General features: G+C 41.5%; 1 protein-coding gene across 1 annotated transcript in view; it reads left to right on the top strand.

The window, feature by feature from the left end:
* The window catches only part of Ccdc175 (coiled-coil domain containing 175), a 464,210-nt gene that overhangs the window by 431,857 nt on the left and 6,413 nt on the right, over nucleotides 1–25,940 (top strand). The window contains exons 9-17 of the mRNA XM_032907915.1: nucleotides 585–721; nucleotides 2,944–3,054; nucleotides 7,841–7,912; nucleotides 8,978–9,113; nucleotides 9,764–9,895; nucleotides 17,006–17,144; nucleotides 18,557–18,636; nucleotides 20,714–20,866; nucleotides 24,076–24,178. Coding sequence (XP_032763806.1) covers nucleotides 585–721; nucleotides 2,944–3,054; nucleotides 7,841–7,912; nucleotides 8,978–9,113; nucleotides 9,764–9,895; nucleotides 17,006–17,144; nucleotides 18,557–18,636; nucleotides 20,714–20,866; nucleotides 24,076–24,178 — 1,063 coding nt within the window. The remainder of the gene's footprint in view (nucleotides 1–584; nucleotides 722–2,943; nucleotides 3,055–7,840; nucleotides 7,913–8,977; nucleotides 9,114–9,763; nucleotides 9,896–17,005; nucleotides 17,145–18,556; nucleotides 18,637–20,713; nucleotides 20,867–24,075; nucleotides 24,179–25,940) is intronic.

Genomic DNA, 25,940 nt, shown 5'->3' with positions numbered 1-25,940 from the left:
ATTTACAATACCTTCCATATCAGTTCATCCATATGAATTCCATTGGTCTATAAAATTTTAATTTTTTTTAGAACCTTCTGGAAATTTTTTTATTTTTCAAATATTTCCATCTGCTTTAGGTTGAAGCAACCTAAAGATTTATCATATTCACACTTTGTGGGGGGCTGGAGGATGCAGGGGCCCAGTTCTACATACCATGGAACAAACGTGACCAGAGAAGCTTTGAGGGAGTGCTTCTGTGAGAGACCATTTTTTATGCCCTAGCACACTGTATATTCTGGGAAAAGGACACAAAGTGCTTGCTTTGTGATCAATGATGGTTTATACTATTCCCTTTCATTATGAATTATCATTCTAAGGTTTTATGTCAATGTTTCCAACCTTTCTATACATTTTTCATAACTCCCAGAAGAAGCTCCAAAAAGATAGTTGCATGTTTGCTGTAGAACTGAGTCACTCTATCTTCATGCAAGATCGTCTGTGTTTTGAGCAGTCTATAGTACTCTAGACATGGCTCACGACAAGTTCACTCTCTCTAAGGAAGCATGAACCAATTCCTTTAATTCTGTCTCTCTTTTTCCTAGGTGGCTGAAAAACTACAAAAAATTCATAAAGAGAACAAAGATCTCCGAGATAGACTGAACACGCTCCTCAAACAGTATAAGGTTGCGTTGAAGGAAGAGGAAGCTATGTCTTTGCTGAGACAGAAGATGGCTGAAGAGTACGTCTTTGTCTGTGCGAATCAGATTGCCACAGTTAGGGGCCTGATTTACTGTTCAAGTGTTGACTGTCCATCAAAGCTCATCTTAGTTGTCAACAAAGTTAACAGCAAAATATTCTTTATCCAATAATCAATCACACTTCTCATCTGCCTTTATGGGGCTAAGAAATGCTTTCCTTATCTACAACAACTGAAATGCATTATTTACCCTTATAAACCAGACTCGGGGAAACCAGTAATTCCTGTGTGAGACTTTCCAGTGAGTTGTCATATGTACCTCAGTCAAAGCTGGTGCCTTGTGCACATTCCCTTTCCCAGACAGAAGTTCGGTTACCTACAGTGACATCAGAAAGCATTCAAGGAGATCATTTCTCATTCACTATGTATTGGACTCCATTTGGTCAAGAAACCTTGATAATTCAACCTCCCAAATATTCCTCCACTGTTCCTTTCTCTCTGTTCATCCTTTGCTTTTGCTTTCCTCTTAGTTTTCTCTCCTTCTGCTGTTCCACCCCCAACTTGACTACCTCCAACCCTTTGACCGAACGCCTTTCCATAACAACTGGGCATCAAACCCTTGGCCTTATTGCACTACAGAGAGCCAGCAAAGGCATTCCATCTTATCTGGTCCTGTATGCCTGGGACACCACCCATTGCTGTGTAGATAGTCAATTCTCAATGATTCTTTCCTTATGAATATTACAGAGTGGTATCTTGAAAATATGAAATTATATTTTTTAAAAAAAAACTCACTTAGTACAACCGAAGCTACATCTCATAGATTAAAAATTCTGTGTCCAGGCCCATTTATATGAGGCAGAGTTTGTTCATTGTTGTAGTGTTTAAGCTATGGAGTTGCTGCAATCATTGTGTCTCATCTGATTGCACGGAATACCAGCTGTTCTACCAAGTGGTATACAAACCTTCCCCAGATCAATAGGTGCCACCCAGAAGAGTAACACGAACTGATAGCAAATGACCATAACACTAAAAATTCACTGCCATTGTTGGGGGTTGTTGCTGCTGCTGTTGTTGTTGTTGTTCTTTTGGGGTTTTTTGGTTTGGTTTGGTTTGGTTTTTGGTTTTTGTTTGTTTGTTTTGTCTTCAGCTCAATCTCCATAACAAAATGCCATCATCTGGCTGGCTTTCACAGAAATTTATCTCTCAGCTCTAATGGCTGGGATCCTACAACGAGAGGGCCAACATGAGCATGTTTGGGTTCCAATGATGACTCACTTCCTGACTTACAGATGGTGTTCTCTGTCTCTCTGTCTCCTGTTACCCTCCCTCCAGCCATTCCTCTCTGTCCCTCTCCCATCCCTCCCTACCTCTTCTCATCTTCTCTTTCCTCTCCCCTTACATAGGGAAAGAGTGAGTTTTCTTCTCTCTTCTTGGAAGGGCAGCAGTCTCATCATGAAGACCCTACCCTTAAGACCTCATCCATACTAAGTCACTTCCCACTTCCCAAGCGTCCCATCCCAATATGTGCCCAAAACATTATCAAAACATTGGATCCTTACGAGCATGCGTGATGACTCTTAAACCCAAGCATAGACGTATGTAACTTAGATGTCACAAGTGACTTTGCTTTCTGTGTCACCTTAAGGTGATTTTGAAGGTGAATCACTTAGACAGGAGGGGGGGAAAGCCTAGGGGAAGTTACGAATGCATTGAGAGAACCCAGACAGAGCAGTGTGACGATTTATGCTGTCCTGTTACTGCTGCAGTTAGAATTCTTTCAGTGGCTTCATAAAGTTTACACATAGGACTTTCATAAAATTTACAGTTCTCAAGCTGCTGAAAGATTTCAGACTCTAATTTTCCCCAACTCCTTTAAATTTTTTAATTTAATTACTTTATTTTATGTGCATGGATATTATGATTGCATGTATTTATGAACGCCTCCTCCTGGTACTCAAGGTCAGAAGAGGGCATTGGTTCCCTGAGACTGGAGTTATGGGTGGCTGTAGGTGCCATATGAGGCAGGGAATCAAACCCAGGTCCTCTGCAAGAAAAAGTGCTCTTAACCACTGAGACAACTCTCTGGCCCCCAGTTCCTTTCAAAAGAATTTATACATGCAAATTTTTCTTGCATTGGGAAATGAAGGGTTTTGTTCAAATTTTGCCTATAGTGTCTAAGCCTCTGCGTTCAACCTCCAGTACCTCAAGATGATCATTTTAACTTTCAGTGAAATGACTGTCACTTCTTTTTCTCATCCTAGACATCAGAAACAGATGGAGCTTCTTAATCAGAAAGAAACCTTCCTAACACAAAGAAAACATGACATCAAAAACATGGAAGAAGGATTTTCAACCCTTCGTAACCTTAATATGTATGTTTTGGGTCTTTGCCACTTTAAAATTTTCTTTGTGTATGCTTCTTTAAACTGAAACAATATGCTTGCACATGTAATTCACGTAGAGTATTACAGGGAAGTACGTTTATGAATAGGTCTTTCTGATTCACAGTTCAGAAAGGTCACCATCTGTGCATCTTTCATTGAAGGAGTTGACAGGTGTTAACAGAAGCTGGGTGATGCGAGAGGGAACAGATTCAGGGCCAGGGGCCAGCATGAATCTGACCATTATCTCAGGGCTCTTCACCAATATACTTCATCTTGGCCATTCTAAGTCATTTACGTTCTTTGCCTAACAAAGTAGTGCCTATACCTAAATTTAATTTCTAAAGGTAAAGATGTATAATTTATGGGAAAAGTAATCCTAATTTCTTCACAGAAATAATTATTAATAGCTTGCTACATGTACTTTCAAATGCATATATATAGTGTGCATTTAAAAATTGAATTTTATTATTCTATAATATGATATTCCATTTAAAAATGTATCTGTGCAAGGCTGAAACATGACTCAACACACTTGCCTTGCACACTCAAGCTCTAGGTTCAGTCCCTGCACCATAGGGGCCAATGAAGCAGAAAGAAAAGACTAAGTAAGACCCAAAACTTTGAGACTATTACCAGAAAATGAAAAATCATTTTAAATACAGGCATAAACTATAACCTTCTGAATAGGAGTGCAATAGCCCAGGCATAACAATGGAGCCTGACAGACAGGATTCTATCAAGTGATAAGGTTCCTGGGCAGCAGAGAAAACAGCTGTCAAAAGAAAGCCCAGAAACAGAAGGAGACCTTTGCCAGCTGCTCGTCTGATAGAGGATCACTGTCCAACGCACATAAACAACTCAAAAATATAAATACCCAGTGAACAAATAGTCCATTCAGTGAATGTGCAAGCGAATTAAACAAACTTCTCCAAAGAAGACACATAACTGGTCAACTAATGCAGTATAAACTGTTCACCATCTTTAGCAAGAAAACAAATGCAAATAAGAGCTCCATTTCACTCCAATAAGAGTCTATCATCAAGAAAACAGATTATGGGGAGGATGTGTAGAGAAAAGGACATTTACACACTATTGATGGCTACATCAGTGTAGCCACTATGGAAATCAGCATGGGGGTTCCTTAAGATAAACAAACAAAAAAAAAAAACTAAACAAATCTATGTATGACCCAACCTTGGTATAGATCTTTGTATATTGATACAAACTAAGGTTATATTTAGTTACAGTGGTACGGAGCTTTGTATATTAATATAGATTTAAGATTATATTTTGCTCCAACATGCTAAGGTGTTGTGCCTATGCAATTCATTTAAAAATGCAATGTTGGGGTTGGGGATTTAGCTCAGCAGTAGAGCACTTGCCTAGCAAGCACAAGGCCCTGGGTTCGATCCCCAGCTCAAAAAAAAAAAAAAAAAGAAAAGAAAAGAAAAGAAGAGTTGCCTTGGTCATGGTCTCTCTTCACAGAGATAAAAATGCAATGTTAATCCCTGATAGTTGTTTAAAATAATTGCAAAATGTTTAAAATAATTACGAAATGCAAATCGGCAGTCAATCAAACTCACGGTCATGTTAGATACTAGTTTAGTTAATTGCAAAAGTATGTTTCCTGGATTGAACAGAAAGTAAATAGCTAGAAACAATTTCAGATATATTATAGATAGATAGTCTTCAAAACCACAAAGATCAACAGAATATGGTATTTAAAGATACTTTACTAAGCCTTTTTGACAATAAGATGGGTCCGCTCCTGCCAGTACACCCATTCCACTTCAGTGATGAGCATCAAAGAACTTCCTTATGGAGTTTGCTTCCTTGTGGCAAGATAGCCACTGGGCAAGAAAATGTCCTTGCTCCAACTAAAGACAGAATACTGGACAAGCTGGACAAACTGGATGTAGGGAAGTTGACTGCCAAGCTTTGCAAGGACAAGGTATGCAAGTTCTTCATAATTTCTGCATCACGAAAAAAAAAATGTCTGTCAGTTATTCTGGACTAGAAGGCTGAAGACGATGCTCCCTGACACAGAGTAAGTTTCGGGGGAGTGTCCAGGCAGCCAGCTATCTATGTCATTTCTATAGTTCTGGAAGCTGCTTGTCTGTATTTCCTAATATTTTTTTTTCTTTCTCACGTCTCTGATGGGGTTGAAAACTAGCTAGTTACAGTCTCACAACTAAACTTAAGTTATGTAGGATTTAAGAAAATGTTTTTAGGTTTATGTAAGTTATGATAGACATTGATTTAGGTACGTCACTTTAAACTCACCAAGATAGAATACATAATAGAATCCCCGTTTGTTATCTGATTTGTCAATAAAAGCTTATTATCCAATGACTGTGCAGGGGAAAGAATAGGGCAGGACTTCCTCCCCAGCAAGAGGAAAGGATAGGAGAGGAAGGGAGGACTAGCCATGGGTAAAAGAGTCCGAGAGACATGATGAGAAAAACAGCTGGAGGACAGAAAAACCACAAAATACAAGTATATCAGGAACATCGGCTGGGGGGGTAACCAGAGTAGTTTAGAGGATGAAAATAAAGCAATACTGCTCAGTTGTTGTGCCTTTAAAACATGTTAAATAATGTAATAGTCCAGACTCAGTTATTTGGGAAGGTAGCCGAGTTAAGAGGAAAACTGTAACACGCTTATTAAAGAATCACTAACAAGCCACTGCATAGCAGTCTTAACGCGTATACCCTAAGAAACTTAGAAGCATACGATAGAGAGCCCTGAACACCGATATTCCCAATAGACAAGTTATGGATAGCCATCAATGGAAGAATGGATTTTTTTAAAATGTGGCATTTGCAAACAATAGAATTATTCACTGTTTTTCAACCTGGTGAATATGAAGACTGTGTCATTTGCAGGTCGGATAGATCAAATAAAGCTCAGTCAGAAAAACTCACATGTTTTGTTTCACATGTGGAATTGAGGTTTCTCATTAAAAAACTATATGAAAATACTAAGGAAACTATTGGAGGGATGAAGGATCACTAAAAGGAGGGAGAAAAGAGAACTAAGGGAGGTGATTAAAACATATATATATATATATATATATATGTGTGTGTGTGTGTGTGTGTGTGTGTGTGTGTGTTAAAATGACTTGTCCTTTAACCTGAAATAGCTGCATAAGTGGAAGAAGATAAGTTAAAAATTTCAACTTCAAAAACTGTAAAACAGGAAACAGAAAAGGCCAAATGTTGGCCGTTAGAATCTTTGTGTGATCAGTAAATACTGTGTAATTGGAGAAAAGATTAAAGAACCACATTTCATACAGGTGACCTTTTTATCTTTATTTAGACATAGTTTAAACTCAACAATAAGTATTTTTAAACTATGTAAATAAATCCCATATTCATTTCAATGATTTCTCAGAATGTTACCACTTGGCCATATCTGTTTTCATCATTTTCATATTTTATTCAGCACAGATATGAAGTGTAGGTTCTCTGTATGATTGTCTCTGTATAAATAAGCAACTACTTATACATCTATTTTCATTATATTAGCTTCAAAAGGAAACTATGAACTTCTATGAAAAATCAGGAAAACTGAATTATTTTTTTCAGTCAGATTTTATTTTTCTAATCAATAGTGCAAACTTATTATTAGTTATAGATTTTTTTGAGACAGTATCTCACCATGTAGCCCTGGGTGTCCTGAACGTACGCTATAGACCAGCTGTCCTTGAACTCACAAAGACCTATCATCTGCCTCTGCCTCCTGAGTGCTGGGAACAAGGGAGCGTGGCACTACACACCCAAACTTTTGATCAGTTATTGCTCTGCTTATTAAGAAGCTCAGAATCAAATATTTAACTGTTGCTATGCTCTTTGATATTCCATGTTATCTTTACCTTATTTTAAATTGGTTCAGATCATTTGTGGAACATGTTATATAAGTCAACAAATTCGTTAAAAAGTAGTAAACTTGTGAACAAACTTGGAGATCTAGAATAGGCTATTGGATCATTTCAAATAGACCATGAAACATAGACATGATTGTTTCTGGTTCATTTAATCGCATCTTGATTGCTTTCACTTGTATTTCTGGTCTTCAAAACCTTATGTAACAACATTTTTCCTTTCTGTTTCATTTATGAGTATTCTGTCTTTGAAAAGACACAAAGTAGCTTTTTACTTAAGTGGCTTTTAATTCATTTCCGTACCAAGCCCCGGTATGGGAAGGCAAAAACAAACATAGGCTTCTGCTTCTACTGGTGAAGTCTGCGTTTCCATCCACAAGAAAGCTTCTCGGACTTCAATCCTCCCCTTAGTTCAAGAAGTTGTCTTGTGTTTTTGTGTTCTGTGTGGTACAAAGTAAGACCTATCAAGAATGCAGAGTTCCTCAATAGCCTGTGGTCCTGTTGTTTTCTCCCTTCCTGGCCCCTGGGGAGCAAGCATTACAGACTATTTCATGTTAGGATTCTGACTTTCTATGCCCTTCGCAAATGATTATACCCTTTCCTTGGTACAACCTCATCTCCATCCTAGCCAGCCACATTCTTCCCTATTCACCATTAGCCTCACAGAGACCTGTGCGAAATTGCTTTCCTAGACTCTCTCCTTCCGTTCTTGGATATTAAACCCAAGACTTGTAGGAGGAGCAGTTCAAGTGCCCTTCTGTAAGATGGCCACTGAAATTCTTAGTTGTTTTACAATTAGCCATACTCATTTTAAGAAATACATTAAGACTTTCTTATGTATTTGAAAACTATAAATATAAAATCCAATATACATGTATCTATTGTTTTCAGAGCAACACAGGAAGTATATCGAAAACAAATAAAACTCCTGACTGAAAGTCTGGAAAGAGAACTTCAGAGATGGTAAAGTGTGTGTGTGTGTGTGTGTGTGTGTGTGTGTGTGTGTCAGTAGTATATGCTACAAATAATTCCAATAGAATTACTATCCTAAGTTAAATTGTATATAAATTCATTCTGAACTAGATGTGTTCATTAAATTGTTTTGGGGTTTGGGATTTTTTTTTTGTTGTTGTTGTTGTTGTTGTTGTTTTGTTGTTGTTGGGTTTGGGTTTGGGGGTTTTTTGGTTTGTTTGGGTTTGTTTATTTTTGGTTGGTTGGTTGGTTCGGTTTTTCATTGAAAAACAAACAAACAAAAAACAGAGTTTTCCAAAGATTAAGGTTGCCATTATGGCACAGTGTTTGCTGTCTGTCCAGACTTCTATTTATAGTAAGAGCAATGTGAGGAGCAGACTCCTGTGGACCGCTCTGCCTCGCTAGTCCTAACCGTGGCTCGGTTCATTCCTTCTCACGTTCCCACTGTAAAGCTGGCGATGAGAGTGGTCCCCTCCTTACAAATCTGTTGTGATTGCCAGAGACAATCCACCAAAAGTATGCAGATCAATGTACCCAGAAAGCACTCACTGGCCCTTAGCTATATTTTATTAGTACTGTTGTTATTAATGTTATAGCTTATAAAACTCAGATCGTATATTTCTACTATTCTCCAAAGATATAGCTGTGACAGAGAGAAAAGTTTGAGAATCTAAAACCTTGAACTTTCTCATTAACACTTTGGGCAATCCCAGGACTATTTCTGCCTATGCCTCTCTTTTCTCCACCTTCCCTGGGGCCTGCCAGGGAAGGCCTATCCTTATTTCCATCCTTGATGTGGGAGAAGAGAGCAGTACAGTGTGGCTCTCTTCTGCTCTATGCTGATGGGAGTCAGAAGCACGTCTCACTTGCGTAGCTCTTACACTCAGTGTTGAGGCAGCCAGCGCTCTGCCTTCTGACTGTTAGCATCTGCAGGGCACTTCGATGACAGCCCACGTGCCACTGTAAAATTGTGGTTGGTCAAGTTTTGCTCTGTGTTTGAGGGAAACCACTGTGCCAATATAATTAATGGTCATTCTGTTATGTTCCTGTCTCTAGGATCGTAAATCAGTGGAGACTACTCTGTTCGAGAAAAAGACATTCACGTTGGCTACAAAAGACAAAGTTGACCTTGAAAAAAATCATAACCGAAATAGAGATTGCAGAAGAAAAACGACGTCAATTGCTCAAAGAGGTAAAGGAACCCAAAGTGTTTGGAATTATGGTAATTCCCTACACAGAAATGAGTCCCACCCATCTCAATATTTAAGTAATCCTTATTTTTACTAAAAGATATTTTCCTTTCTCCTAATTTGATGGTTACAATGAACTATTATTTTTCTTTCTTTAGAGACCTATCCATTTGTTGTGTGTTAACTAGAGATGTTTAAATCTTTTTTATTTCATTACATCTCTTTATTTCTATGAAGATAAGCACATGCTGAGGTGAAGGGCAGAGGACAACTTCAAGGGATTAGTTTTCTCCCTCCACCATATGGGTCCCAGAAATAAAACTCAAGTCACCAGGCTTGGGGGTAAGAGTGTCTACCTGTGAAACCATCTAGCTGGTCCAAGAGAGATTCAGCAAATACTAATGCTCTCCAGGCTGTGTCTTTGAGGTAGGGAAGCAGGTCCTTGCTTCCCACAAGTCCTTTATCATTCCTATGTGGACCCTTTGGATACAACCACGAGTCCCTTTAGATATGATTTGGTGGACGACTGAAGGAAGAAAGGTCCCCCTCCTCGGTGCTTGATGAAACATCCCTCAGTTTATCAGGTCATTTAGAAATGTCAGACTAACCATGACGCAAGTGATGACATAAGGTCCCGTTTCCCTCTGACTAGACAAAGCGTAGACAGAAGGAGATCAGTCATTTTGTGAACCAAATCGAGACAATTAAGGAGCAGCTAGAGGTAGAGGAGAAGGATTACATCAAAAAAGAAAAAAAGTTAATGAAAGAACTAAACAAGTATGAGGTAAGCATTGGTTTGTGTGTGCGGATGCTTTTGGAAGATTCTGTGAGGGGAGAAGAGTGATACTGTGTGTGACCACGATCACGTAAACATAAAATAAACCTTCCGGTATGAGCCAAGGCAAGATCACAGTCCATTTCGCATGCTTCTTCTTTATCTGGAAAAAAAAAAAAACAGAAATAGGATACATTTTTTTCTGAGTTATAAACAAAACAAAACCCACCCGCATGCACTTCAAATTTTGTCGATTAACAGACAATACACACTTCTAGGAAGGGTGGAGTTAAGAAGCCAGTGGGAGCTGTCACAATAAAGTGGGGAGAATGTCCGGGAGTAGATCTCAGAACCCCTTAAGAATTGTCAAAAGCCAACCCAGGGTAAATCAAGAGACTTAGAGAAAGTAGAGACAACAGGCATTGAACACATCCAGGCTTCCAGATGCTGTAGACTGACAGCACACGCTCTCCCACACTGCCTCCCTACCCTTGGAGGCCACCATTGGAGAAACAGCGGAGATCAAGGGGAGGAGCAAAAGCTGGCGTTTCATAGCTTGGATCAGAAGTGGGCACATATATGATTCTCAAGGTAGATGGAATTTTCATTCAAATTGCAGGATACCTGTCTTCTCACTGCGCCGGCATTTTGTTTTGCTTTTAACTTACAGTGTGTTGGATATCATATTATTTATTTTTCTATTGCTGTGATAAAATACCATGATCGTGGTAACTTATAAGAGGAAAGTTTAATTAGCTGTCAATTCCCGAGGGGAAAGAGTCCGTTCTGGCTGAAGGTGGGACGGCCAGTGAGAGGCATAACAGCAGGGACAGGGAGTTGAGAGGCAACCTCTCAGCCACAAGCAGGAAGCAGAAAAAGCAACTGAAAGTGGGGCAAGGCGTCACGATCTCAACGCCTGCCCCAGTGATATACTGCAGAAGGCCATTCCTAAACCTCTCAATTCACACCGCACCCTGGGGACCAAGGACTCAGATACTCAGGACTGTGGGGGACATTCCTCAGTCAAACTACCACAGGTATATTGATTAGCTTTCCTTTGCTGTGATGAATACATAAGAGAACTTAAAAGAAAGAAATACTAAAGAAAAAAAAAAAGCCAACCCTCCTGATTTCAGAAGTTCAAATCCATGGCTTATTCCATGGTTAAAGGCTTGTGATGGGACAGAACAACATGGCCATCAGAGCCTGTGTAGAACAAAGTTGAATACTTCCTCATGGCCAGAATGCAAAAAAGAAAGAGGGGCAGGAAGGGGACCCGGGCGAGACACCAGTGAAGGGTACATTCACCATCACCTGCTCCTTCACTTAGACCCCATCTGCTTGTTCCACCTTCCCCCTCCTCTCTAACCCTACTCCCAACCCCCAGTAATAGCACTGCCCACAGGAGAACTAAGTTTTCAACACTAAAGCTATGGGTGACACTTCTTGTCCAATGTAACACTTGCTAACTATTCATAGAAAGACGACTAGCATTACTCAGGGGCAATCACAGCGATTACAACTCAAAGCGACCACGATCTTATCGAGCTGACTCCCTACTCAATGCTTTCCTGAAACTGACCAACTTCACAGAGGAGTCTCGCTAAGCTATGCCAAAGAGAGTCTCATAGTATCAAGGAAATAGCCCTAGAATGTCCATATAAAATTTCCTTGTGGTCTGAACTCACTTCCCCTCAACCCCATCCTCCTCTTGTGGGAACCCTTCCATCTTGCCTGTTCTTTCTAATATGAAGACTGAAAATTAAGCAGACACATCATCCAAACAAAAACATCCTGAGAAAAACAATTGAAAGGGGGAGACAAATGGTACTTTTTTAAAAATGTGGTCAAACATTTCTTTACGAATTTAAAATGTGATTTAATATACATGCGAAGACAGGTTGTCAATATGGGAAAATACAAGAGCTTGGAGAAGAGATGTCAGAAATGATGGCCACAAAATAGCTTGTGGTGAGATAGAAATAGGTAGAGCTCGGGTAATAGATAAGCCAAAGAAAACACATCTGAAAAACAGAGAAGACTCAGGGTGGAGAGCATCCTCCATTTGACTGGGGCACCCCAAGTGACATCCTCCATTGGTTGTAGCATACCCAAACAGCTTGGCGTTCTTCTGGATGCTGAAAAACACATTAAATCCTCCAGAGAGGTACCTAAAGGAATGGCTCAGTGGTTAAGAGAATGCACCGCTACTGCAGAGGACTGGAGTTCAATTCCCAGCATTCACCTCAGGCGGTTCACGACAGACTGTACTCCAGGCTCAGAGGATCTAACACCCCTGGCCTCCACAGCACTCACGTACACATAGCTGTACAAAGACACACACTCATATGCACAATTAAAAATAATCAAGTTAGTAATTTTTTTAAACCACAGAGAGGGGAGACCAGACATAAAAAGTTGAGAAGATCAGGTAGCACACTGGGTATTAATTCGCACTACAGAGAAAACTCAAGCAGGGACATGGGACAGGCTGGAAACGCGGTATTACCTGAGTACTGCTGTAAGTAATTTAGAGAACAATCCAGCTTTACTGGGGCCAAGGATGTATGCCACGTCTACAATTGTCTCCAGACACAGGACATGTAGACCCGGAAGTTCTACAGCAGGATAGTACTATCTGAGGAGTAAATAAGTGTTGGGTGTTGCTAAAGAAATGACCCAGCATTCTCAGAGTGGTAGAGTCATCTCCAGAAAGCAGAGGCTGGGAGTGCATCAGGATCACCAGGGTTTATTAGAGTAATTTCTGTGAAATCTCTGAGCCTTTTAGCCATTACACAACTTGACAACGTGTTGGTGGAGGGAGGGCTCTGAATAAATTAGCCAATAAGAGAGTGTTCCAGAGCTGAAATGGTTTTGAGTTTGAAATACTCTTGAGTTATGCCCTGGAATAGTCACTGACTGAGAATTGCTCCCTGAAAGAGCAGAATATTATTAGCAAGACAGCTGATGAAACTCCTGGAGGGACCAGCCATGTGAGCTCTAGCTAACCACTCCTCATACCATGGTAGCTCACTCCCTTGTGTGACAATCCCTGAGTCGGCCACACATTAACAGACTTGTAATTTTTTTTTCCTTTGCTCTCCCTGGGCTTAGAAGCCATGGGAATATTCTAAAACGAGCTGGCTTTTACTTAAGTAAGATCACACAAATCACTCCATTGAACAGAATTCAGTAAAACAACGTTAGATTCAGGAAATTAACCAGGAAGCTTCTGCAACAACCTAAGTGAGAAACAGGGCTTCGCATAGGCCAGATCAGAAAAATACCTGAAGGTATTAAGAAGTCAGCACCCTAGTGTGTACATTCTGGGGATTAAACACAGGGCTTCACACATGCTAAACACAAACTGTCAGTCAGTTCTTTACTACAACACTAACAGTTTACCACCATGCTGGAACAGTCCTTACCACATCCCAAAGCTAGGGAAAGGGACCCCATTCAATACAGTAGGTAACTTCATTCAGTGGAAGGAGGCAAGTTAAACCAGGAAGAAATAGAAGATATCTATGGATAAAATAGATTGGTGTGTTGAAGAAAATTAATCAATTAATTAATTACAATTAAAAATCCATTGTAAGTGGTCCTTGTGCTTGCACTTGAATTGTAGCCTGTGTTCCACATCAAATCTCTGTCTCTACACGCTAATTCACAAAAGACAAGGACTGATGGCAGCCGCGTACCATTGTGATAATTACGACAATCACCATCCGTATCCCCAGACACACGGTAAATCTGTTTCTGCCTCTGGCTCGTGCCACAAGGATCCCCGGGTAGAAATGAAACAATCTCAGGTTCTGATCTACGAACCATAAAGTACCCTCTGTGGGACCATTGCTCTCTCCAGCTGTGAGCTCTCCAAACTCACAGGACTCAAAGTCAAGATGTGCTGTTGTCATTGAGATCTCTGACGCATACCTCCCAAGGCAAACAGTCTTGCATATTAGTCCTGTTCATGAAATACAGTTCCAAAAACCTGGGAAGTGCTGTGTCTTCTAGGCAATAATGTGCTGGCTTTTCCATGGTGTTGGGAACTCTGCCACAATTCACCTATCAGAGTATTCCATAAGCTCTGTATATCTTTGGGTCCCACAAACTCTTCCAAGAAACAGAGCCACCATGAAATTGCTTAGTATAAAGTCTGACCTTCTGAAGCTATGCAGGCTGGTCACAGTCTATCTAGGCTCTCGACTTTATACCCCTTAGAACCTGAAGTTTGCAAAGCAAACACTTAAGAAAGACACACAGGGACAGTTGAAAGTAAAACCCACCAGGACTCTCAGGAAAAGCTTCAACCCTCAGGCAGGGACAATTCTTTGCCTTCTGAGGCTCCAGTTCCAGAAGGTGGGGACCCTCAGGAGAAGTCAGAGCTCATCATTGCTGAGCTGAATAAGCACTTGGCCCAGGAATCAGAGATGCTTAAGAAAAAGCTAGAAGATTCAGTCCTCATTGGCTGTCCCATTCCAACACCCTGATCCTACAGACAAAGCAACGACTTCCCTGACTTGTGCTATACCTGGGACCCATAGCCACTCCAAACACAAAACGAGTGACGATGCCCCATGCAGACATCATGAATGAATGCACTCAGGCATGTCCCGTTGCCCTTTTTCAGAGGAGGCAGTATAGATAATACAAAATTGAGTCTCTTACCCTGCTCAGTGCTAAGGCCTGGGGATATCATGTCTGCTTCAGTAGAGAACCCGAGTAGAGGGCATGTCCCCTTCAGTGACCCGCAAGCTATGTGCTTATTATCGCTTTAACATAGGCGAGTGAGGCCTGCCGCTCAGTGCAGCCAGAGAAGACACTAATGGCTGTTTCTGCATCGATGAAAGACCTTGTGGCTAGCTTTTGGTGTGTTTCTGGCAAGCATCCTCACAAGTGTGACCTTCGCCTCTACTTGGGACCAAGGAGTGCTCAAGGGAGGGTTGGTGCATTCCAGGGTAATTTTATTGTCCAGTCAATCAATAAAAAGTAAACTTGAAATAGCAGATAATGTGTTTGAAGTAACCTGGAGTAAATGAGATTAGACCTCCTTAAAAAAAAACCCAACAAACAAAACTATAGACTTCACTGGGAAGTTAATCCTTAAGAAAGACCAGGAAGGGGCAAGAGATATGGGAGTGATTATGTGGTGGTTTGAATAGGAACGACCCCCATGGGCTCACAGATTTGAATGCATGGTCACCAGGAGTGGCAGTATTAGGAGGTGTGACCTTGTTGGAGTAGGTGTGGCCTTGTCGGAGAAATTACATCACTGGGCTTGGAAGTTCAAATGCTCAAGCCAGACCCAGTGTCTCTCTTCCTGCTTCCTGTCTGGCTGTAGAACTCTCAGCTCCTTCTCCAGCACCAAGTCGGCCTGCATGCCACCAGGCTTCCACCATTAATGATAATGGACTGAACCTCTGCACCCGCAAGCCAGCTCCAATGAAATGCCTTCCTTTATAAGAGTTGTCACGGTCATGCTTTCTCTTCACTGCAATAGAACAGTGACCAAGTCCATTTATGTGTCCTTTCAATGGAAGCAAAGTAGTAGACTTTCATTTGTCATTCCTGGTTCAGGTCATGGTAAGAGCACAGGACTGATAGATCATCTTCGGCACTTCGGCACAAAGCTGACACGAAAGTTCAAAGGATGGCTTCCCTCCTTCTCCAGCCAGGAGAAGAATGAAATTTTGTTGCAGTTTGTTGCAGTTTCCTCTCCAACCCAAAGAAAACGCAACTCAATTAATATGAAAACAATCTAGCGTCTAGATTGGGCAGATCCACCCTACACTGTCCTATTCCTAGCTCCCAAGTCCCTCATCCCTTGCACCTTTTATTTGCCAGGTCTCCAGCTTCTCCTTCTCCCACGACAACTCTCTCCTCGTTTCTTTCCTTTCTCCTCCCCTGACTCCTCCCCCTCCTGACTCCTCCCCTCTTCTGACTCCTCCCCTCTCGCTCCCAACTCCTCCCTCTGCCCAAATCTCGAGCTCTTGCCTTTATTTTACAAATTCAGAGAGAACTCCAAGGCAAACCACAACATGAAAGGGCCATTTCTGTTGAGGGCAGAGGCTAGGAGTAGCACCCACAGCTTCCATTTATAAACACACATCCAAGGGAAGCCATACTCCAGATGGAGGCCAAGTACCCAGTTGTAACCCAGAATTCATGTCCTTGAAGGAAGAGAGAATAAATATTAAATATCAGCTGACTGTTTCTGCCTTAGTGACCATTTATAGATCTACTCTAATTTTCTAAGAGAAATGATTATTCCATTTGGAACTAAATAAAGCACAAGTTTGATGAATATTTTAGTTAGGTGTCTATTGCTTAGATAAAACTCTGATCATAAACAACCTGTCCAGGAAAGGGTTTGTTTAGCTTGCACATCCCAGGGCGTTTATAGTCCATTGAAGGGGACCAAGGCAGGAACACAATGCAAGAACCTGGATTCAGGAACTGATGCAGAGGCTGTAGAGAAACACTGCTCACTGGCTTGCTCCCCGTGGCTTGCTTGTTCAGCCTGCTTTCGTATATAAAGCAGTAGCACCTGCCCAGGGATGACACCTCCCACCCATCAATCAATCACCAAGGAAACGCCCCACAGGTGTGCTCACGGGCCAATCAGGTTGAGGCATGTTTTCAGTTATGGTTCCATCTTCCCAAATGACCCAGTCTGTGTGAAACTGACAAACACCGACCAGCACATGGAAGTAAACGTATGTTCATGCTTTCCCCCAAGCCCCTTTGTCTGTCTCTCCTGTTATATCTGGCTGCTTCTTCGTTGTCCGCATTTCTTGGAAGATCATGTTGTATTTCACGGCCCCCTTTCGTGGAACAAGGTAAGCCAAAGGCATCTTTCCTCAAGCGTGTTTTGGCTGCATACATAGTAGGAATGGAAACCCAGCAGCAGAATTCAGAACTGACAACCTCTTTGTAGATTGAATGACAGATTCCCAGGCTGAGTGAATGAGGTAGCACTTACTTATTAAATACAGGATGTGTGCCAGGTCCCTCTCTAGGCTGCTCCAATGGAAGACAGAGCTCTCCCCCCACCCCCTTTGGAGGATGTCCCCTTTATTCAATCATTTTCCTCACTCAGCGTTACTTTCTTTGAAGGATCTAGTCATAAAGGAAGCACAGATTAACAAAGTAAAAGAGGAGCAGCTAGTTGAAACCCTCCCACGGCTTCAGATAGCAGAAGACGACTTCCAAGACAAAAGCAAGACACTCAAGTCCCTCCAGAATGACATTTCAGGTGATACTTCAGACGTTTCCCTCTCCCTCCTCCCCTTCCTTCTCTTCCCTTCTCTTTCCCTCCTCCCACCTCCTTTCTTCCCCTAAAGTACATAGGCCTGTCCCCCAACCCACTAACCCATCCCTAAGGCCGAGATAAAGAAGGCTTATCAGAGATAGGAGCGTTCAGAAGGCATGAACCATGTATGTAAGTATGTATCTTTTGCATCCCATCACACAGCACAACATGTGCACATGTAACTGTGCTATAATTTCAAATAAAAAAAAAAAAGATCCTACACAATAAATAATTCGCAGTCACCTAGCCCTGTACCTAAGGTCCAGAATGTTTGACTTTTGCCTTCATTCAGGAAGTGGAGGGCCATTGCCCGGGAACTCTGCACAGGCCTTTGGGCAGACACCACTTAAAGATGCCTCCGTATGATGAAAGGACTGACTGTGGGACTCAGAAGGCCAGGGCCCAGAGTAAAAGAAAACAACAAAATGTGAACATATACAAAATGAAACGTTAAAAAGTACTTTTAAAAAGATTTTCTTCTCCACGCTGCTTTGTGCCGCCCAGAGGGAGACCATTTGATTTCTTCTACTGAGGAAAACTAACAATTCAAACCTCATAACCGATGCTGACAGCAGATAACACCTTCCTCTACAGTAGCTGGGAAGTAATAGAACACATTTCACAATTGCGTTGTAAATCTTGGTGTAAAATGTTGTGTCAATGGACTCACTAGCAACTAATCCTTGCACTGTTGGGATGTCTGAAGAGTAAAAATTTGTCGAAGAAGAACAACACAACTTTATGAGGAGGTTAAAGGGGAGAAAAACCTATATGTAGGTAGGGGTGGAGAATTTGTAGACAGGAGTATTATGTTCTGTGTCATGCTAAGAAATGAATAGAAAACGTATGAAAATAGCCACATCCTTATTAGCATACAGTTTAAGAAAACTGAACTAAGTGGGAAGCACAACTAAAGGGACACTCCTAAAAAAGTGCTTGGGGGATGGGGAGATGGCTCCGTGATTGAGCATTTGGTACCCAGTCCTGAGGACCAGGGTGCAGATCATAGCACCCGTGAGATAAGCCCGGCATCCCTCAACTGCCAGAAACACCTTTGCTGCCTTCTTCTGACCTTCCCCTCCCTTGGAGCGCTCACATGCACGAATCCTCCCTTTGTCTCTCACACATACATAACCAAAACACACAAAGAACCCAACAGATAAAGTGGTTTGATTCTGAAGAACCAGACACGGGGGGTAGATAGATGTCCAGGGAAACAGCCTTTTATTGTGGTAATAGTTTATCACAGCATGACTGTTAAAACTATGCATGTCTTACATTATTAGGGTTTGTAAAACCAACTCTGTGGACAGTTATTTTTCTGTCTCTGTCTCTGTCCCTCACTCTCTCAACAGCAAAGAAACAGGAGGAGGCTTTGTTGAGCTCCTATATTTTCCGCTACAGAAAGGACATCATCAGATGCACGAACAACACGGTAAAGCCCCACTGTGCTTCATTTGTCTTGGTTTTCTGTTTTGTGCAATTTACGGTGTCAGGGATTGGATTCCAGACCTCACCTGTGCTAGGTGAGTTCTGTACCACTGGAACCATGTCCTCAGGCCTTAGTTTTCTGTGTAGTCCATCCTTGACTTAAACTCATGAGTCTCCTGCCCTAGCCTCCAGAGTGCTGGAACAAAAGGAAGCTCTCGCCCAGAGCCCTCATATCTTCTTCTTTAAATTGAAACATTGGTGCATGCAAATAGCACTATTTACTCTATTTTCATGAAATCAACTGTTATTAAAGTTATCCTAACAATATTTGTGCTTAAAATTGTAGTCAATATATACATGGAGGATGAGAGGAAGGGGCATTGTTTTTCACTACTGTGATATATACCTGAGAAACCCGACTTAATGAGGGAAAGGTGTGATCTCAGAGGACCATGATTGTCTCACTTCTCCTGTTTCTGAGCTTTCAGCATTGAGGAAGGTGAATGGCTGAGGAAAGCCTTTTACATCATGGCCACTAGAAGGCAAAGAAAGGTGATGTGAGGAAGGGACCAAGACCAAGCCACACCATTCAATAGCGTATCCCCAGATATCCATTTCCTCCAACCGGGCCTCACTTTCCACAGTCCCACCACCTCCAAATACTTTGTACAAAGCTGGAGTCCCTCACTGCACTGCATTTGTTCACTGAGCATCCTCATGACCTAGTCATCTCTGCAATGCCCTCGATGGGAGCTTTACACATTTTCTGGGTATTATAGCTCCCAATTCTATCAGATTAACAACCAAAATTAAGAAGATGGGGCCTCTGGAACCAAATCAGGTATAATGGTAGAAAGAATATTGGGCAATGAGATCTAAACACTCCTGTTTATAGGATGCAGATTGGGCCGTGCTTTTTGAAGGTAAGTAGGCAGAGATCGAAGGAGATCAAGCAAAACAGGAGCCAGTAAAGAAATGTTTACTATCTTTCAAAATGTGTAATCTGTAGTTTCATTACAAACTTTTCATGTGGAGTTGGTTACTTGAACATGGAATTATCCTATTCTTTGATATAACCAGATATCAAACATGATTTCTGATAGGCTATGGGTATAAAGAAATATGAAAAAGAACATTACAAGGAAGTGTAATGCACACACACAAGCAATACATGCACACACACATACATACACACACATACACACATGCACACACACATGCATACACACATATACACACATACACACACATATACACACATGCACACACATACACACAAGCACACATACACACATGCACACACACACACACATGCACACACACACACACACACACACATTCAAGGACACATGTACACTCCTTTTTCTTAATAAGATGTTTCCACTGAGGACTATATGATGAATACAGACCATGAGGTTGCTTTGCTTCAGTGTAATAATTAAGAACTCCATAGAGAATTCAATAAGAAAAATTAATAAATAAATGGTTCAGAACCAGGGTTAGTGAGATCAGTTGGAGGAGTGCCTGCTTGACATGTGCTGCCCAGGCTCTGTCCCCATCACTGCACAGACTATCCTGGTGGCCTACAGCTGTAACTCTAGGGCTTGGGAGGTGGAGCCTGGAGGTCCAGAGTCATCCTCCGCTACATAGTGACCCCTGAGGCCAGCCTGCGATACGTGACACCCTGTCGCAAAAGCAAATGAACAACAGCTAAATGCATAACTAAATAAATATCCCCAGCATAAATATTTTCTCCTTCTTTAATTAAATTTTCTTTTAAAATCTCAGTGAACCCTTTCACCTTCTCCCCAACTTGGCCAGGCACTCAAGGATCAAAGCACATTGCACTTTGTAAAGTTTTGTTAGTGTCTAAGGTATGTTGCTTAAGTGTTACCAGAGTCCACAAATAAGTTTTTAGTAAGCAACCTTTGGAATGTTCTGTGGGAGGGAGTCACGCCATGGTCAGCTGGAGGGCTCCAGAATGGATGTAGAACCCAGTTCTGACTGTGGGCGGGCACCCTAATGCTGTCGCTCTGCTCTTTGTACCCTAGACGATAACTGTGGCTTTTATATTTGGGCAGGAGACTGTGAAGCGAGACATGAGACATGTACGAACCCATGAAAGTGAAAAAACCCAAAACCATTTTGAAGCTCTAAAGAACTTAGAAAATGAAATCTATGTAAATGACCAAAAGCTGGCCCTTCTCATCCTGGAAAATAAAAAATTAAGAGCTGTAAGTCCAAGAGAACTTTATGTTTACTAGTGGTTCTGACTGATTGTGGGGACCAGCAGTATGCACGTGAGAAAAGAGAAAAACTGTTGCTATGAACTTTAGAACGCTCCAGTCTTTCATATTCCTCCAGACGCCTGCACAAGTCCCCCTGCAGGAGTGTCACCAACTTCTAACACTAGAGATCAGCTCGGCCCAGATGCAAGCATTGAGAAGAAGGAGACTGTCTGTACAGATGCTTTTGTTCAACGTCATGGCCCTGAGGTCCATGCAGCATCGTTCAGGATCCTTCATTCTGTGTAGCATTCCACAAGATGACCATGGTACTTACTTAGACCATGCTTCATGGGGGTTTTAGAAAATTTCTTTTGGCTATAAATAACAAACCCTGATCCTAAGATCATTCAAGTATAATTGTTTTGAAAGACAGACATATTTCTATTGAGTATAGATCCTAACTGGACCTGCAAAGTCACTAGGTGTTAATTACACCGAGTAAGAGGAAGACCATTACCAAAATTCTTTGGTCAAATTATATAAGCTTTTTTTTTTTTTTTTTGTCAGATAGGGTTATCTCTCCCTAGAGAAGGGTTTTAGAATTAGCATCAAAACACATATGGTTTTCTGTCAGACAGGGTTATCTCCCTAAAGCAAGGCTTTCAAGAGGTGGGAAATTTCCAGAGGAATTTTGGTCACAAAGGAATGTAGCTGAAAACATTCCAAAATTATTTGGCAGCACATTTTATCTTATCAGGGTATGTTCAAGGTAGGAATCAAATCCCATAAAGTGAGAAGCATGTCAAATTCCAGACACAGGTTAAAGCAAGACAGCTTGAATTTAGCGGAATACAGAAATGAACTTATTCTGACCTTAGAACAAAATGGCTTCCATCTTTGAGATGTAGTCAGGCTGGTCTCTCACACGGTGTGCATCTCCTGCACCAGCGCAGAGTGCCAGGCTCACAAGGAGCACTGAATGCCCTCCCACAAGCAGTAGGTGAGAACTCTGACATACAGTCACAACCTCACCTGTGTCATTGTCACCTTAAGGAATGAAAGCACAGACTTCCTCTTAGATTATTTTGACCAAGAGCAAGCCCAAATTTGAATTCTCTACTTTTTCTCCAACGTATTTCATCTGCCTGTAGCCTGTCTGTAGCCCATCTATTGAGTGTGTCTGATATGTCCCTGTTGCCTGTCTGGTCTGTGGCCAGCCCATCTCTAACAAAGAGCTCACTCTATGTTTATTGAACAGCATAGAAAACACAGTGTGGGAAAGAGATGAAGAATTCTTTAAGGAATCTTCAAGAGAATTTTACAAGAGAAGAAGTTGTTGCTTTGTTGACCCCGACTGGCCCAGAATAGCAGTCAAAACCTCAAACAAATGTCATCAACCTATATGTTGATGTCACTTCTGATATTTATGAGAGATCTGTTTAGTTTACAGCTATTTTTAACCTGTTGGCTATTTTCATAAAATGATTACCACAATACACACATACACACAAATATTATTCCAGGTCATGGACAGGGAAGAGAACATAACTAAAGATTAAAGCTGTGAACTTACCCTGGGTTGTAAAAAGCTGATTGTCTGGAAAGTCCAAGGCACAATAAAGTTGTTTGCATTGTTCTTCTAAAAGCAGGTTAAACATAAACAGACTGCGTGCCCAGTAGGACAGCAGATTAAGAATCTAGTTTTAAATGGTCTCAAGGCATATTATTAATGGGATGGCAAGGCCTGCAAAGGGGTTAGTCTCCTTGGCATCGGGAGATCCTTTCAGAAAATGTTAACACTGCACTCATCCACTCATCCAGCTGTCTCTCTCAGTTCAGCCACTCTGGCGGATGTGTGCACTGGTGTCCCACAGATCTGCATCCCTCGACAATTAAAGAGATAGCTTGTCATGCGCTGTCGGGCACTCAAATATCCTCATTTGTGAAAATTGTGTTCAAGCGTTCTTCCTCTAGTTAAAAATTTAAGTTGCCTGTACCATAAAGTTCACAGCAAATGTTTGTTCATTTAACACCTAAAGTCACAACCTCAATTTATGAGCATTAATTTTAGAGGTTATATCTCAGAAGAGTAAGGCTTCCCTGATTATACTTAAGATTTACTCACTTTAATTTTTTAGAATGATGTGTTCAATAATTAAAGCCATACTGACTGCTGAGTCCACAGTTTTTATTAAAACGTAATTTCTATATTTCATAATCCATGGCCAGACGTGTAATATTCTATTCCCTCGTTTGAAAGATGTGAGTTAGCACCTGTCACTCTTCGAATGCACTGTCCTTAATGTCTCACAGGGTGAATGTTGCTTCTCTGTAAACTGAGAGATTAAAGGAAATGGTTTTTTTAATGACACCCCAACTGTAAATTCCTTGAAGTTAGGATTTGCATCAATGTCCTAAGAGCTGTGGGACATAGTTTCATTGAATGCTCATAATAATTTCAAAAGTCAGATAATATACTATGTACCTTTTAGATGAGAAAGGACTTTGGTTTTGTTTGTTTCAAAACTTGTTAATAGCTACAGGGGGGTAAAATCAGTAGGAGCCGATAGAAGTAGCCTAACCACTAACTTGTCCAATGCCATTAAGGGAACCCCTTCGCCTCTCTGTGTGATTTGTTTCTGTCTGTTAAATGTCAAGGGCTATCCCACCAACCTCACGTGCTTCTATCGGAAGGGCTAAAACAGCAGTGTAAGAGCTGGTATTTTTCAGAAGGATGCATGTACTCTGGAGAGCTTTGAACCCTACCTGCCTCCATAACCCTCATCCACGCAACAATCATGCTGCCAGCCTTTGACACAAACTTGGGAGGAATTTTATCCCCCTATTGAAGTGTCCCATTAGCCTCTTCTCACAGAGAGACAATATCTAACCTTCACTCCAAGGATGAGAATTTCTATTGCTACATTTTTGCACAAGGAACACTTTTCTTGTGGCTATGAAGCTTTTGGGCAGAAGGTCTTTTAACCTCCTACCCTGTGGAGTCCTAGTCAGAGCACTGTGTTTATTTATTTGGCTGCTGGAATAGTAAGAAAGCAGGACCCTTTGTCTCCTCCCTTGAATGGACGCAGTCACAGCAGAACGGTCTTAGGCATCACGAGGCAGCATTACACATGGATGAACGAATGCACAAACGTTTCTCTAACGCGGGGCACAGAGAGCAGGCGCTGAGCAGTCCTGTCCCCTCTCCTTTTCAGTATCTTGCCTATCTGAAGAAACACACCAAAGAATACGCGGAGAAGCAAATAGTAACCGTACAGAACTCAGGTGACCTCTCTTGGCAACTGATAGCTCAGCACTGTAAGTAACGTGCCAGCCTTCTCGTACAACTGTGTCCTTGTTCAAATCATTTTTATTAATTTGCATATGAAAATGCTTCTATCTTAAGGCCAATGAATTTTGAGGACGACACATACTCTGGTGGCCACTGCCGCCACAGCAAAGTGCAAAACATCTTCAACGTGGCATGTGACCACAGTTTAAGTCTAAAACGCCCTTCACAGGCTCCTATTTTGGGTTTGTAGTCCTACTAGGAGGGTTGTAGAACCTTTGGGCAGTGAGATCCCAGCTGATGAGAGTGGGTCCATAGGAACAGGGCCGTAAAGGTTATAACCATCCCTCATTCCATCCCTGACTCAATCCCTGACTCCATCCCATATTCTCTGCTTCCTGAGCTACCAAGATACATAGGGGTCACTACCACACAATCCCATCACCACAGACAGCTGCCCCATTGCATCACAGCAAACCAAGAGCTGCTGAAGCTGTCGGCCCACATTGCCCACTTCCTTAAGTTCCTTTGTCAGGTATTTACTGCCACCTGTCCCTTTCCAGTTGATCTCACATCATTCCTCCAGTCTCAAAGCCACCTATCAGCCTTCTAACACTGATAATTAAACAAAAACAAATGACACCTTATGCAAACTTCTCCTCCTGGCTTCTTTGATCCCACAAAATGGATTTTTATGATTCCTCCATGAAGCCAGGTGCTCACACAATAATCCCACCACTTGGAAGGCTCAAACAGAGGGGTTGATGTGAGTTTAGAAAACAAAAAAAAACCAACAACAACAACAGTCTGGACTACAACCTAAGGTCCATGTTAGCCTGGACTAGAGTTGTAACCTGTCTCAAAACAACATCAAACACACACACACACACACACACACACACACACACACACGTGCTCACACGTGCGCGAGTATGCATTATCTGTTCAGCAACCGAATGACATTTGCCTTGTTCTTCATACATCACAAGTGAAGCAACTAGGGACGTTTGTTTGGTAATATTTTCAAAATGATTTCTTAGGCAACACTTTGAATTGAGATGGCCGGGCTCCATGGTTAGTGTCTGGGTACCTTTTAAGAAACTCCTAGTTTGCCGTCATTATTCAAACTTCTCATCCAACTTGTGATGTGGAAGAGAGCCTGTTGCTCTAGATCCTCGCCAACACTTGAAAAGTTGAGGACATGAGAGGCATTAACATTTTTCCATTTCCGTAAGTGTAGGCTGGAATGGCATTGTGGTTTTAGTCTGCCTTTTCCTGCAATGACCAATGGTCCTCGACTGTCTGAAAATCATTCTTTTTGAACCGTCTCGAACCAATGAAGTATTTTGGTATAATAAAAATCTCAAAGTGGGGCTGGATGGATAGTTCAGTAGGTAAGAGCACTTGCCACTCTTTCAGAGGACTGGAGTTGAGTTCCCAGCACCCACGTCAAGAAGTTTGAAGCTGCCTATAACTCCAGCTGTAAGGGATCTGATACCTTCTCTTGGCTTCCTTGAGTGTCTGCACATACATGTGACCTTAGCTTACACATACATACATACATACATACATACATACATACATACATACACACACACATGCATAAAAATATGCATGTACATATATACATATACACTTACACATACACATATACATATATCCCAACAAAATTTGTAGCGTAGGGTAAAGAATTTTCTTGGCTCATGAATTGGCGATATGCTCAGAGCTTGGATACAGCCTGCCTATTCCATGGAACACACTGCATCTGAGAGCTTGGACTCCAAACACCCA

The sequence above is a fragment of the Rattus rattus genome, chromosome 7 (assembly GCF_011064425.1).
Source record: "Rattus rattus isolate New Zealand chromosome 7, Rrattus_CSIRO_v1, whole genome shotgun sequence".
Lineage (NCBI taxonomy): Eukaryota > Metazoa > Chordata > Mammalia > Rodentia > Muridae > Rattus > Rattus rattus.
Note: the sequence above shows the minus strand (reverse complement) of the source record. Positions and strands in the feature narration are given on the sequence as shown.